The following is a 17,031-nucleotide window of genomic DNA, read 5'->3' on the forward strand; positions in this document are numbered from 1 at the left end:
TGTTGATGGCTCTCGCGGGCGCTTGCATGTGTGCTGTGCATGCGTGCAGCTTCAGAGCTAGTGGAGCGGCGCCCATCCCTGGTAATATTCGTTGACAACCCTAGTCGGACAGTTGCATATTATATCATTGCTGTCGGGTGGAAACCTTGTATGTCCAAAACTATTACTATTTACTATTACTTTTCATGAAATGGAAAAAAGAACCAGTGTTCCAATGGATCCAATTTAGTTGATCCAATTTAGTTATTATTTACAAGCTCTTTTTATACTTTTCATTGGTTCAATATTTACAAAACCCATGCACACACTTCCACATTCTCTTTAAAATGTGTTGGAAATAGCACAAATATCAAATCTACAAGCTCGCAACACTTGTATACCGGCTATTTTCACTCCTTTTGTGAGACACTGTTGTAGGACAAAGTAGGGCATTCATTTACAAAAGAAAACCATGAAATATGGAGATGTGAGGTTTCTGTACACAAACATTTTGACATGTGTCACTTGACACATGTGACATGTCTGAATAAAACTGATACAATCAGAATATACAGTACATTGAGAAGTTCTCTGCTTTCCTCCTCTCTCCTCCTTGTAGATCTCACACTCCTTCCTGTGTGTAAAGAGGAGGTTTCCCCTGAACAGGAGGAGAGGAGTCCCAGTCTGGTCCAGGTGAAACTAGAACCTCCACAGATTAAAGAAGAACCTGAGGAAGAGCTACTTCAAAGACCACAGGAGGCTGCAGGGTCATCTTTGACATTACTAGCAGTGAAAAGTGAAGGTGATGATGAAACAGTGCAACCAACTAGTAATGACCAGCTCCTCTCTTCACACAGTTCTGAATCTGACATTACTGAGGACAGTGATGACTGGGCTTCACACTGTTCTGAATCTGATACTGAAGACAGTGACACTCAGTCTGTTTTAAATACACTGAAATCACACAAGACACGACATGTGGAAGGACAAAGGTTGTCTTTGAGCAAGAAGCTGTCTCAGAACATGAAATTGTCCAAACAAACACCATCCATGAGGAGTCAAACAGTAAAGAAAAGCTTTTGTTGTACAGAGTGTGGCAAAGTGTGTACTTCCAATGCTAGTCTGATAAAACACACAAGGATTCATACAAAGGAAAGACCATTTGTTTGTTCGGTTTGTAGCAAAAGCTTTAGCCGATCTGAAAATCTGAAAGTACACATGAGGACTCATACAATGGAAAGACCATTTGTTTGTTTGGTTTGTAGCAAAAGCTTTAGCCTATCTCACCATCTGAAAGGACACATGAGGACTCATACAGGGGAGAAGCCCTTTGCTTGTTCAGTTTGTAGCAAAGTCTTTAGCCAATCTCAGAATCTGAAAAAACACATGAGGATGCATACAGGGGACAAAGCCGTTGCTTGCTCAGGAGACAAAGCCTTTCCTTGCTCAGTTTGTAACAAGCTTTAGTCAAGCTGGGAATCGGAATACACACATGAGGACACATACAAAGGAAAGATCATTTGTATGTTCGGTTTGTAGCAAAAGCTTTAGCCTATCTCACCATCTGAAAGGACACATGAGGACTCATACAGGGGAGAAGCCCTTTGCTTGTACAGCTTGTAGCAAAACCTTTAACCAAAGAACAAATATGAAAGCACACATGAGGATTCATACAGGTTAAAAGCTTTTGCTTGTTTAGCTTGTAAGAAAAGTTCAAGAAACCTTTTGTACTGTCTGTGACAGCATTTGTGGTAACACATCTCTCTAGGGACACAGTCTTTGTCTCAAATCTGCACAAGAATGTTATATAGAGTCTTCCTTCATCTCAGTAGCTTTCAGCAAATGCCCTTTACATAAAAAGAGGATAATACAATTAATTTGTAAATAAAAACTATTAAGTACGACAACAGTAAAACGATATTGAGTGTTCAAAAGTCTGTAACTGTACTTCACTTAACCTTAACTCCTGTCACATCTGTATCACATTCTTTAAAATCCACTTTTCTGTTTGCCGCTGCCTTTTACTGAGGGTTTTTATTATGCACTGATTCGGTCATTTTATTCTTTTCTTTTCACAACTTTAATTAGCTGTAGTCTAATACAAATGTCCTTTTATAATGTGTCTTAATGCTCTTCATGTTTTGTGTAAAGCATTCTGAATTGCCTCGTTGAAATGTGCTGAACAAATAAACGTATACATACGTAATTACCCATTAGGGATACTTTATTACTCTAAAGGGCAAAACAGTGCTCCTCTTCATTACACTGTTGGAGTGATCCATATAAAATATAATTATGTGAACCGAATTAGAAATGAAATTTCATAATTACTTGGTCCAGAAAAATGTTTGTCTATCAATGTACAAATTATCAATGTACAAATAATTTTCCATCGTAGACTTCTGGCGTATGCCTTCCACAGTAATGTACAATGGTATAAATTAACTAAGTACTTTACTTAAGTACAATTTGAGGTATATTTTACTTTACTGGAGTATTTCCAATTTTCAGTACTTTTACTTTTACTTTTGGTACTTTAAGCATATTTTTATGCCTAAGTCGCAGGCTCAGGCGCCCTAGCTAAATAATTAGAGCATTCTGGGTGACATCTGGGCCAAATTTGGGGCTTTTAGACTGATTAGCATAAACTTATCATATCTCCCTAAGATCTTATTTTGAAAATATGAATGTATTAAAAGAACCCTCAAACCCCTAGCTCCATATGATTTTGACCACATTTTAGCCATAAAGTCAATTATGAAAATAAAGGACATACAAATGGTTTTTCCAATTGTCCATTGTGCTCTCTCTCCCCTTTATTGTAGCGTGCTGAACACACACACACACACACACACACACACACACACACACACACACACACACACACACACACACACACACACACACACACACACACACACACACACACACACACACAGAGTAAAAGTGGGTGACAATGTTATCATAAGAAAAGAGGAAATTACCTACCTGGGTTGTATTTTAGAGGCTTCCCAGTGAAATAATGGCAACTAAAGTAATGAAAAAAGGCAACCAAAGAACAAGATTTTTGTGCAGGATCTCCTCACTGGTCAGTAGGAATACATTGAGGGCTCTAGCTGGAGCACTCATCCAATGTCACTATGACTATGCATGAAATGGTACCATAGCACCACAAAGGCCTTAAAAACAAGGCTCCAGACTTCTGTAATCAAACTGGTCAGGCTACTACTTGGCCTCACACTAGCTCTGGTCCATAGCGTTAGAAGGAGTTCAGCCTCACCTACAACTCATCTAACCCCTGCTCATTTTGCTAGGGTCAGATGGCTCAGGGTAGAGGACAGAGTACAGCAACTTACAATGGGCCCGGTCTACAAGATACACTACACCACAAACACAAAGACACCCATGTACCTGTCAAACTACTTCAAAAACGTTAAAGACGTCCACAAACACAACACCAGAGGGAGATCCACAAATCACGTCCAACACAGATTTGGCTCAAACAAGGGGTTAAATTTATTCTACTGCTATGCCACCAAAATGAGGAATGTCCTACCAACATAAAAAAGTGTGAATCCTTAGGCCTACTGTCATTCAAAACCGCTCTAAAAGAGCACTTACAGGTGGTTGTAATTCGGACCTGGCCCCTGTAAAAAATGTCAAGCCTATCACCAGAAATGATACCCCCCTCGTTTTGATTACAGCTCTCTATATGATGTTTTTGCATAGTAGGTCATAGTGCTTTCTTGGTTTCGTTCCTTTTAGCATTGTATTTGTATTGAACTGTACTTTCTGTGCTTTTTTTTACATTTACTCTACTACAATTGGGGCGGCAGTGGCTCAGGGGTAGAGTGGCCGGGTAGAGTGAACTGGAAACCGCAAGGTTCCCAGTTCGATCCCGGGCTGGGGCGCTCCCCTAGAGTTAGTGTCGAAGTGTCCTTGAGCAAGACACTGAACCCTTAATTGCTCCCCATGAGCAGGTTGGTGCCTTGCATGGTTTCCTCTGCCATCGGTGTATGAATGTGTGTGTGAATGGGTGAATGGCACAATCAATGTAAAGCACTTTGGATAAAAGCGCTATATAAATGCACCATTAATTATTTTAAAACTTTAGTTACTAATTACTTTGTAGATTTTAATTATTATTTCAAAACATACATTAACCACTTCAGCCCTGTATACATTTCGGCCAGTTGAAAATAGCCGATCTACAAGCTCACAACGTGTCCGATGCAACGCGTCGTGAGCTTGTAGATGTGCAAACTTGTGAAATGGGACATTCTGCATAATGAGTACTTTTACTTCTGGTACTTTAAGTGCATTTTTATACCATTACTTTTGTACATTTCTACATTGCAGTATTGATACTTTTACTTAAGTAAAAGATTTTAGTACTTTTTCCACCACTGCTGCTGTCGACATTACACTTGAAAATGTTTTAGCCTACAGTTTACTGCAAACACTAAATAAGCCATTGCGGACATGTTAGTGGATGTGTACGTATGCTGCTACCCTTAGATCAAGACTATAGATGTAGATGTATTTTATCGAGTCTGACTTTTACTTTTGTATCTACATGTACGAGAGTCTTAGCGACCACCCCCCACATTTTGGCCTGGAATGTCACCAGTAAAGCCCGTATTTCTCAAACATGTACAAATGCAAAATATAAGGTGCTTACCCGCTTGCCCCAAATGTTAACTAGGTGTCCGGCTAGCGTTTGTGCAATGTATTAGTCCATATTTTTCAATAAAGAAGTGTTTTAAACCTGTATCCTTTTAGCAAAAACAAAAATAGCCGAGCTCACAGCACATATTTAAAGTAAAAATATTAGACACTGACAATGACTAAAACTAAGAACATTTCCCCTACGATTTTAGTTAATTTTGTAAACACAATACAGTTTCAGTTGGTTATCATTGCCTGTTTTTTCTTTTCATTTCAATGTTTAGTTGTTCATAGTTAGACGTGCTTCACATGTTTGATAAACACCTTGTAATTACCAATAATAATGTAATTTGTAATAATGTAGCCAAATGTATAATGACAAGACAACCACTAGCTATTTAACAAGACTGGGTCTAATAACGGTGTAGATTAATCTACTGCAGGGTTTCTCAAAGTGGGTGCTGTGGCACCAAAGGGTGCCGTGACGCAATCCAGGGGTGCCGCAGAATACTTTGATAATATTTTGAATTAATTAATATCACTTAGACCCTCTATACTTAGTAAGTTCCACTGTAGGCTACTTGGTGTGTTATTTTTCAATCTACACCAAACAAAGCAGATCTACAAGATCACAACACGTTGCAACACTTTGTGAGCTTGTAGATAAGATATTTTTGGTGAATGTTCTCCACAGAACGTTGACATTTAACCAAATATTGGCCAATAAATATTGGTCAAGTTTAAAGTTAATGGAAACGGATATTCTCTCAATCTTTCTTTTAGGTTGAAAGATTTACATATGTACGTACCATAACATGATAAATGTAAGGTTCTATAAAGTATGTCATTCAGTGCTGTGGATGAAAGAAATATTTATAGGGGTGACCTGAGCCAAAAAGGTTTGAGAACCACCGTAGGACGTCATGTGGCCAATCTGTGACGCCGGTTATCTATGACGTATCTATGACATTATGACTCCATATTTGGGCATGGTTTCAGCCGATTCAACCACCTTTCACTTCCTTTGATGGCCTGGCTCTGAAAGAGTCTGGCCGACCTCATCCCCCCAATGTGGGCAATCTGAGCTCCAATGACTTCCATTATATTTAAAATACTGAAAATATAATTAAGAAAAAAGATAATATTATGTGAACAAATAGGGCATAATATGTTGGTCTAGTGACGGTGTACACTGATCAGAAAACACTGATTATCCAGCAGTTTAGCTCTGGAAAGACACACAGACAGACACGCATGACCCTCTTTCAGAGTCATGCAGTAAAAACAAAGTGGCACATACTGTAGGTGCCTATAACTCAAAGCACAAACCTAACCGTTACATTCTGTGTATTTTCTAGTTAAAGTGGTGCCTCAGCGTCTCCAGCAGGCTTGTCTGCCAATAATCCCAGATAGAGATTATTGCCAGAAAGAAATTAATCCCTACCTGATCACCGATCTGATGTTGTGTGCCGGAGCTGCTGGAGCTGGCACCTGCATGGTAACAGACTGAGAGAAAAACATCACGATGACATTCAGATATGAAAGGCATATCTACTATCAATTACTCACCCCATGAAGCCTTGAATTCATGGAGCATTTTTGTTTGTTTGTGTCACATTCCTTCATGGTCAATAAGCTTGTGAGCTTGTAGATCACACCGACGGCGTTGTATGGTAAATTTAGCTTAATAATTAGATGTGTTGCATGTCTGGAAGGAGTTGGGTTATTAACTATGAGAATAAAAGTAGCTACAGTATGTCAATTGTTATTTTTAGAATGAGCTCCGCTCCTCCTGGTCAGTCCATACATTCATTATTCACAATACATACAATACAAATACAATACAAAACATATTTGTAATAAAGCTCAGAAAAATCACAAGGTATATTTACAAAGAAAGGAGAGGTGGTCAGAGGATTCTATAGGTTATACTTCTTCATCATAAATTGAAATAGCTCATCTATGATTACCAACTCACTTTATGATTATTAGCCTATGGTGATTGGTGATCGGCTTGGATACTTTTGATGCCCCCATTGGGAACGTAGTGCCCTACACACAATGTGCCTGGCGCACTTCATTAATTGTAAAGGAATGTGACAGAACCAAAAATCAAGGCTTCATGTGATAGTGGTGTGAAATATTCCTTTAATCACGTTAACCCTGACATCCCTATCTTGTGCCAAGATAGGGATGGTATTAGCTCTTTCGGCTGGTATTACCTCTTTCGGCACATCTGACTGCAATCCTGACAAGCCTAGTGTGTACACCTTTGTCCCTCCCCAGCACGACTGGATTGTCAAGACCATCGCTGCCAACTAAACTGTAAACAGCTGTTAATCTAATTGGCATCTATACAATTAATACTACAATCAATGCAAATGTCTGGGTGTATTTGTCCTTGATGTGCACATTGTTTGCAGTGATAAATGCATTTTGCTTATTGCTTGAATTAATACATCTTGGAGTTGCAATATTGTTTTCTGGAGTTGAGAGAAGTTGATCTGCTGTAAATATACTGTATTCATAGAGTGGATGAGTCCCATCAGTGACCTTTCTCTTCACTGTAGATCTTTCCACACTCTGTCTCCACTCATATTGCAGGCTGATGTCATCTGCATAGTCTTAGGTCTGGTAAGAATACACCAGGGACTCATCTAGAGATTCTAGACCTCATGATATAGTGAAGCTTCATTCTTCCCTCCACTGATGGCCTTCCTGAGTGCAGAAAGAAAGAAAGAAAGAAAGAAAGAAAGAAAGAAAGAAAGGAAGAAGGAAAGAAAGGAAGAAGGCTTTAAGAGAATATTGTATTACATTTTGAGCAACTGCACTTCAGTTTCCACTAGATGGCAGCAAGTTGTAGTAGTGGAAACATCATGTGTACAAAAGTATTGCTTTTGAGGATCAAAAGTAGCAAAAATAGCAGATCTACAAGCTATTTTTGCTACTTTTGTGTGACACTGTAGTATGACAAAGTCGGCCATTCATTTACAAAAAAATAAGACATAAATTAAAATAAAAAAGATAAGAGGTTTCTGCAACGATACAGTAGAAATAAAACATACTCTCGCCAGCCTTTCGGCCTGGCAGAGACAACAATGTCTCAGTCAGCTGATAAGATCCTCTAGTTCACTGGTTCTCAAAGTGCGGTCAGGGTACCCCCAGGGGTACTTGATGGGGTTCCAGAGGTCCCCAACAAAATGGAGAACAATTTAACCTCTTTAACCATATTTTATTATTCAGATATTCAAAAACAGCCATTGTGGTGTCTGTGTGAAAGCGATGGAAAATTATTGACAGTTTGATCCACATACCGTAGACTGCTGTTTCGCTGACAGTGTGAAGAGATTATTTGACAAATACATTGTACATTGTACACTTGTACTTTGTACAAGTCAAATAATAAAAAAAAACATTTACTGTAATCAAAACAATAAAACATGTTGGAAATCAGTAAAAAAAAAAAAAGTCAGTATGTAAATCAGGGTCATGTTCAACCTCAAGTGATTTTTTTTTGTATATGATTTCATTATCAATTCAGTTGTTTGTGTTCATTCATAGTCAGTATGGTATACAGTTCAGCATGAAGTTTTTCACACATGAATAAGACATATGCGTTAACATATGCGTTGTGTGATGCGTGAAGAAGGAACACATTCTAACGGTTCTCACCTCAACTTCACTGTTTAGTTTTGTGTTCTTGATCTGCTTATCAGTATGTTAAGCTGATACAGTGTTTCTTTTATTACATTTTCTTTTCTGTTGCTCAAGCACAACTTTGAAAACAGGGCTGATTTAGTAAAAAAAAACACTACACACAATTCACACAAACCACACACTCAAGTAGCAGAACATCTTTAGCAAAATAATGTATGCACACACACACACACACACACACACACACACACACACACACACACACACACACACACACACACACACACACGCAACACCAACCTTCTCAATGTTCTCACAGATGGCAGTAGCCAACTGATTCTCCACTTCCATGACCCAATCATAGTTTACACTCAGGCCCAACTCATACGGCTGTGTAATAAATGTATTTGTGAGACATTGAGACAGGCCTGGGAGTCAGTAGAGCTCTGATCCTTCAGGTCAGCTCCAACCAGCATCATGGTCACCAGGGACTTGAGACTGTTGGGAGTGGAGTGCAGTAGTTGCATGCAGGTTCAAACCAAGTGAGGCTACAATTGAAGGGGGCTAAACACACGCTTTCTGATGTAAATAAATAGGAAATAACAAGAGTCAGATCTGTCAACGTTTAATAAAAATCATACCAATATGTTGTGCATAATCTAGCCGATGCATACATAATTGTGTACAAATTTGCCAGAATGAACCAAATGATCTAATATTGGCAGAATTGGTCACTTATAGATATTCCCTATAGTTTTATTGCATTCCTTGTCCCAGAAAATGTATATTAATTTACGACACCAAGATTGACCTTCTAAGTGGCTTGGAAACTGAGATTTTGGCATTTATATATTTTACATGGTGGCCACCTATCTATCTATCTATCTATCTAATCTTATCTTTATTCAGTAACAGTTACACACCTCCTCCACCAGGTGGCGAAAGGCAGCAGTGCCTGGATCCTTTGCTGCGCACGCTTGAAACACGATGACCCGGAAGTAAATATGTGTTGTTTATTTTCAGTAGCCGTTAGCGTAATGGTGGAATTGTTGATATTTGTGCCTTTACACTGTACTGTATACAAGTATATTACAGTGGCATTACACATTATATAAGTATATTACAGTAGGAACAGAGAGCTTGGTGAAAATGTCTTTTAAAGGAGGTAAAATGTGTCAAATGGAGTCTGTACGGCTGTCGATAAATGAACATATGACGTCGGTGGGAGAGGAGATATTGTTTGTTTTGGAAAAACAGCAGCGTGTATGTAGTGTGAAGCTTAATGTCAGAGTGTTTGTGTTGGAGCGCCTCAGTGCGGCTGCAGAGTTCATGTGCAACCTCTTCCAGAGAGAGACAGAGACACTAGAAACTCTGCTGGAGAGACAAAACAAACTGCTGGACGTGATGCTACAGCCACACATCAAACTACACAGAGCAGGTTGGTTCATGCTTCATGTCAAACTAACACTTACGTAGTTCTGGCCGAACTTAGCTCTGTGTCCTGAGCGGGCGGCCATAGCTGAGTGGTTAGTGAGCCCGCCTAGGGAACCAGCTGGCCCTGGTTGCCCCAGGTTCGATTCCAGGCTATCCCAGCATATGTGCCGATGATATGAAATTTGTCCCTGAGCAGGTTCTCATTGGAAACAAGACCGCAAGGACTTCCATGAACGACCTGTTAAAAGGAATTATCCTTATCCTAGCGTTGGCGAGTTCTCTCTCTCTAGGAGCGGTGCTATTTCAATGGAAACTGTAAACTTCCACTACCGTGCGAGGTCTCCAACTGCAGTGAAAATAAAGACAATGATTTCACTACTCATCGAAACAAAGGCTGTTTTGTGTTGTTGAAAGACTATTTTCCATGGTGGGAAACGTCTCAGGTCCCCACCTTCTCTGTATAATACACTATTTTGGGAGAAAATAAAATATGTCCGTCAGACGGAAATTATTTTATTTACTCAACTGCGCCCTCTACAGATCTGGTCATTATAAACTACCATTGGCCAGATCTGTAGAGGGTGCAGTTGAGTAAATAAAATAATTTCCGTCTGGCCCCGAACCATATGGGCTTCTTTTTCTGTAAAGTTGCTTGTAAAAATTGGTAGTTGCGGGTTGCGTTTTTTTGGGGCTGGGTTTAAAGTGTAGTTGCTTATTTAGGCTTGATTCCAAATGTTTTAATTATTTAAACCAGTGGTTCTCAAATATTTTCATTAAAAATGTTTTGTGCCCAGGGAGCATTTGTGTATATTCCAAATATTCCACATTGTATTGCAAGAGGTTTTGAAAATAGCAGATCTACAAGCTCAGATCTACAAGCTCACAACGCGTCGCATCGCGACGCGTTGTGAGCTTGTAGATCAGCTATTTTCAAATAGCTCCCCCCGGGGAGGACAGGTGTCATTAATTGCCGCTTTTTGGGGGGCATTTCAAAAGGTTTAAACTCTTGGAAACCGCACAACCTTACAAATACCATGTGTGTTCACTGGAGAAAATGTGGTCTGAGTGAAACTCGTGGGAAAGTGGAGATATTTAGCTAAATACACTATCTTTTTTGTGTTTTTTTGTATTTGCATCTTAATTGTTACAATCAAATATTCCTTTAATATTACATTTTATATATGAATGTGTAATATTCAGTGGTTTGCTGTTGATTTTTGAGCTAGTGGAGCTCTATTTTAATGACGTCACGCACACATGCATGTGCACATGCACGAGCGCACATGTGTGCACATAGGCACTCAGCTAGTTGAAATACTGTATTCAACATATGTCATTTTTAATGTAATTATATTTATTATTATTTAGTTGCATTGATAATTTGTTGTTTTTATTTTTGTTTCAATTAATTATTTAATTTTCCTTTTAGTTTTATATAAAAGCCCTTTACAAAGACTCACCCATTACATTACATTACATTACATTACAGTCATTTAGCAGACGCTTTTATCCAAAGCGACTTACAATAAGTGCATTCAACATAGGTGGGGAACGAAACTACTAATCACCAGAAGCATTAAGTGCATTCTCTTCTAAAACAAGCAAACAACAAGTGCAATATATCAGCTACCTACTTTCATAAACAGATGAGACAAAGTAGGAAAATCAAATGAGCAAGAGTTAAAACAAATAAGTGTAACGAATAAACAAGATCCAATAAAACAATAAAACAAGAGTTCGTACAACTAGTTGACAACAAGTAGGCAAGGCGAAGAGGAAGGGTAGTGTTTCCTGAAGAGGGGGGTTTTCAGCCTGCGGTGAAAGATGGGCAGTGACTCTGCTGTCCTGACATCAGTGGGAAGTTCATTCCACCAATGGGGGCCAGAACAGTACATGTTATGAATGTTCAGAATTCCTTCAGAACAATACAACCTGGTGTGCTGAAGGAACAATTACTTGCTATATTGTGTTTATAGTGTGTCATTGTACATAACAGCATCTTAATGTATTTGCCAAAACACATTATGTTCTATATAAGTACAAGGTATGTTATTGCTTCCCTAACACCAAGTGTCTTCCATATGATTACATTAAATTGCCAGAAACACAGTGCAAGCTGCATCTTGAGTTTAAATGTTTATTACAAACAAGTCAAAAGACACAGCCTACATAAACAGTCCATTGTGAGTGTATATAGGGTCCACTTGCCTTGAATGACTTTTTTAAAATACTTTACATTGTTTGCAAAACAGTGGTTTTAAAACAATCATATGAACAGTCATAATAAGAACTTCCAACAACGGTCAGGCATAACCTTGTGAGTGTCTGGTAGCCTACAGCTCTCGTTCATGGGTCCTCTGCTAAACGATGGGATCTAGTCCAAGTTATTACATAATCTGTAGGGTCCCAGTCATCTACAGGTGGCCCATGTAACTTGATGAACATCAAGGCTGATACCCGTTTAACCAGTAACTTTATACGGATTGGGGTGATGATTAAATTCATCTGGCTGAATCCCTTTTCGCACTCTGCAGTGCAGAGACCAATTGTCTCTCATTGTGAGAGGAATGTAACACATTCAATTTCATGGCTTTTCTCGAGTAGCTTAATGTTATGCAAAGCAGCCAGGTAGAGGGGCTGTTGTTCTATAGTTGTTGAGGCGCCGTCAACGCATGTTGATGGCTCTCTCGCGGGCGCTTGCATGTGGGCTGTGCATGCGTGCAGCTTCAGAGCTAGTGGAGCGGCGCCCATCCCTGGCAATATTCGTTGACAACCCTAGTCGGACAGTTGCATATTATATCATTGCTGTTGGGTGGAAACCTTGTATGTCCAAAACTATTACTTTTCATGAAATGGAAAAAAGAACCAGTGTTCCAATGGATCCAATTTAGTTATTATTTACAAGCTCTTTTTATACTTTTCATTGGTTCAATATTTATAAAACCCATGCACACATACTTCCACATTATCTTTAAAATGTGTTGGAAATAGCACAAATATCAAATCAACAAGCTTGCAACACTTGTATACCGGTTATTTTCACTCCTTTTGTGAGACACTGTTGTAGGACAAAGTAGGGCATTCATTTACAAAAGAAAACCATGAAATGTGGAGATGTGAGGTTTCTGTACACAAACATTTTGACATGTGTCACTTGACACATGTGACATGTCTGAATAAAACTGATACAATCAGAATGTAGTATACAGTACATTGAGAAGTTCTCTGCTTACCTCCTCTCTCCTCCTTGTAGATCTCACACTCCTTCCTGTGTGTAAAGAGGAGGTTTCCCCTGAACAGGAGGAGAGGAGTCCCAGTCTGGTCCAGGTGAAACTAGAACCTCCACAGATTAAAGAGGAACAGCAGGAGAGGAGATCCAGTCTGGTCCAGGTGAAACTAGAAACTCCACAGATTAAAGAAGAACCTGAGGAAGAGCTACTTCAAAGACCACAGGAGGCTGCAGGGTCATCTTTGACATTACTAGCAGTGAAAAGTGAAGGTGATGATGAAAACCAAGAGACAGAGCCTCTAGCTAGCACCTCAACTAAACGTATGAAAACACAAGCTGATTTAGAGCACTGTGGAACATCGCAACCAACTAGTGATGACCAGCTCCTCTCTTCACACAGTTCTGAATCTGACATTACTGAGGACAGTGATGACTGGGCTTCACACTGTTCTGAATCTGATACTGAAGACAGTGACACTCAGTCTGTTTTAAATACACTGAAATCACACAAGACACGACATGTGGAAGGACAAAGGTTGTCTTTGAGCAAGAAGCTGTCTCAGAACATGAAATTGTCCAAACAAACACCATCCATGAGGAGTCAAACAGTAAAGAAAAGCTTTTGTTGTACAGAGTGTGACAAAGTGTGTACTTCCAATGCTGCTCTGATAAAACACACAAGGATTCATACAAAGGAAAGACCATTTGTTTGTTCGGTTTGTAGCAAAAGCTTTAGCCGATCTGAAAATCTGAAAGTACACATGAGGACTCATACAATGGAAAGACCATTTGTTTGTTTGGTTTGTAGCAAAAGCTTTAGCCTATCTCACCATCTGAAAGCACACATGAGGACTCATACAGGGGAGAAGCCCTTTGCTTGTTCAGTTTGTAGCAAAGTCTTTAGCGAATCTCAAAGTGTGAAAATACACATGAGGACTCATACAGGGGAGAAGCCCTTTGCTTGTTCAGTTTGTAGCAAAGTCTTTAGCCTATCTCAGAATCTGAAAAAACACATGAGGATGCATACAGGGGACAAAGCCGTTGCTTGCTCAGGAGACAAAGCCTTTCCTTGCTCAGTTTGTAACAAAAGCTTTAGTCAAGCTGGGAATCGGAATACACACATGAGGACACATACAAAGGAAAGATCATTTGTATGTTCGGTTTGTAGCAAAAGCTTTAGCCTATCTCACCATCTGAAAGGACACATGATGACTCATACAGGGGAGAAGCCCTTTGCTTGTACAGCTTGTAGCAAAACCTTTAACCAAAGAACAAATATGAAAGCACACATGAGGATTCATACAGGTTAAAAGCTTTTGCTTGTTTAGCTTGTAAGAAAAGTTCAAGAAACCTTTTGTACTGTCTGTGACAGCATTTGTGGTAACACATCTCTCTAGGGACACAGTCTTTGTCTCAAATCTGCACAAGAATGTTATATAGAGTCTTCCTTCATCTCAGTAGCTTTCAGCAAATGCCCTTTACATAAAAAGAGGATAATACAATTAATTTGTAAAAATTAAGTACGACAACAGTAAAACGATATTGAGTGTTAAAAAGTCTGTAACTGTACTTCACTTAACCTTAACTCCTGTCACATCTGTATCACATTCTTTAAAATCCACTTTTCTGTTTGCCGCTGCCTTTTACTGAGGGTTTTTATTATGCACTGATTCGGTCATTTTATTCTTTTCTTTTCACAACTTTAATTAGCTGTAGTCTAATACAAATGTCCTTTTATAATGTGTCTTAATGCTCTTCATGTTTTGTGTAAAGCATTCTGAATTGCCTCGTTGAAATGTGCTGAACAAATAAACGTATACATACGTAATTACCCATTAGGGATACTTTATTACTCTAAAGGGCAAAACAGTGCTCCTCTTCATTACACTGTTGGAGTGATCCATATAAAATATAATTATGTGAACCGAATTAGAAATGAAATTTCATAATTACTTGGTCCAGAAAATGTTTTGTCTATCAATGTACAAATTATCAATGTACAAATAATTTTCCATCGTAGACTTCTGGCGTATGCCTTCCACAGTAATGTACAATGGTATAAATTAACTATGTACTTTACTTAAGTACAATTTGAGGTATATTTTACTTTACTGGAGTATTTCCAATGTTCAGTACTTTTACTTCTACTCCACTACATCTCAGAGTCAATATTGTACTTTTACTCCACTACAATTATTTGAAAACTAGTAACTTTGCAGATCTAAGATATACTTTTATTATATTATAAAACATGCATTAACCACTTTAGTTCTATTTTATACTTAGGCTATTTGAAAATAGCAGATCTACATGCTCACAGCGAGTAGGCCTACTTTTACTTTTGGTACTTTAAGCATATTTTTATGCCTATGTCGCAGGCTCAGGCGCCCTAGCTAAATAATTAGAGCATTCTGGGCGACATCTGGACCAAATTTGGGGCTTTTAGACTGATTAGCATAAACTTATCATATCTCCCTAAGATCCTATTTTGAAAATATGAATGTATTAAAAGAACCCTCAAACCCCTAGCTCCATATGATTTTGACCACATTTTAGCCATAAAGTCAATTATGAAAATAAAGGACATACAAATGGTTTTTCCAATTGTCCATTGTGCTCTCTCTCCCCTTTATTGTAGCGTGCTGAACATGGCTCGGGGTTACACACACACACACACACACACACACACACACACACACACACACACACACACACACACACACACACACACACACACACACACACACACACACACACACACACACACACACACACACACACACACACACACAGTAAAAGTGGGTGACAATGTTATCATAAGAAAAGAGGAAATTACCTACCTGGGTTGTATTTTAGAGGCTTCCCAGTGAAATAATGGCAACTAAAGTAATGAAAAAAGGCAACCAAAGAACAAGATTTTTGTGCAGGATCTCCTCACTGGTCAGTAGGAATACATTGAGGGCTCTAGCTGGAGCACTCATCCAATGTCACTATGACTATGCATGAAATGGTACCATAGCACCACAAAGGCCTTAAAAACAAGGCTCCAGACTTCTGTAATCAAACTGGTCAGGCTACTACTTGGCCTCACACTAGCTCTGGTCCATAGCGTTAGAAGGAGTTCAGCCTCACCTACAACTCATCTAACCCCTGCTCATTTTGCTAGGGTCAGATGGCTCAGGGTAGAGGACAGCGTACAGCAACTTACAATGGGCCCGGTCTACAAGATACACTACACCACAAACACAAAGACACCCATGTACCTGTCAAACTACTTCAAAAACGTTAAAGACGTCCACAAACACAACACCAGAGGGAGATCCACAAATCACGTCCAACACAGATTTGGCTCAAACAAGGGGTTAAATTTATTCTACTGCTATGCCACCAAAATGAGGAATGTCCTACCAACATAAAAAAGTGTGAATCCTTAGGCCTACTGTCATTCAAAACCGCTCTAAAAGAGCACTTACAGGTGGTTGTAATTCGGAACTGGCCCCTGTAAAAAATGTCAAGCCTATCACCAGAAATGATACCCCCCCGTTTTGATTACAGCTCTCTATATGATGTTTTTGCATAGTAGGTCATAGTGCTTTCTTGGTTTCGTTCCTTTTAGCATTGTATTTGTATTGAACTGTACTTTCTGTGCTTTTTTTTACATTTACTCTACTACAATTGGGGCGGCAGTGGCTCAGGGGTAGAGTGGCCGGGTAGAGTGAACTGGAAACCGCAAGGTTCCCAGTTCGATCCCGGGCTGGGGCGCTCCCCTAGAGTTAGTGTCGAAGTGTCCTTGAGCAAGACACTGAACCCTTAATTGCTCCCCATGAGCAGGTTGGTGCCTTGCATGGTTTCCTCTGCCATCGGTGTATGAATGTGTGTGTGAATGGGTGAATGGCACAATCAATGTAAAGCACTTTGGATAAAAGCGCTATATAAATGCACCATTAATTATTTTAAAACTACTTTAGTTACTAATTACTTTGTAGATTTTAATTATTATTTCAAAACATACATTAACCACTTCAGCCCTGTATACATTTCGGCCAGTTGAAAATAGCCGATCT

The 17,031-nt window shown here is 39.2% G+C and overlaps 1 protein-coding gene across 1 annotated transcript in view; it reads left to right on the forward strand.

Moving 5' to 3' along the window:
• LOC308104954 (uncharacterized protein) overlaps window positions 1–6,969 on the forward strand; it is a gene marked incomplete at its 3' end in the record, with an annotated part of 19,296 nt that extends 12,327 nt beyond the window's left edge. Inside the window, exons 2-4 of the mRNA XM_080455593.1 lie at window positions 599–781; window positions 6,006–6,145; window positions 6,934–6,969. Coding sequence (XP_080311719.1) covers window positions 599–781; window positions 6,006–6,145; window positions 6,934–6,969 — 359 coding nt within the window. The remainder of the gene's footprint in view (window positions 1–598; window positions 782–6,005; window positions 6,146–6,933) is intronic.
• Window positions 6,970–17,031: the final 10,062 nt, after the last annotated feature.

The sequence above is a fragment of the Gymnoscopelus braueri genome (assembly GCF_963280865.1).
Source record: "Gymnoscopelus braueri genome assembly, chromosome: 17".
In the NCBI taxonomy this organism is placed as follows: domain Eukaryota; kingdom Metazoa; phylum Chordata; class Actinopteri; order Myctophiformes; family Myctophidae; genus Gymnoscopelus; species Gymnoscopelus braueri.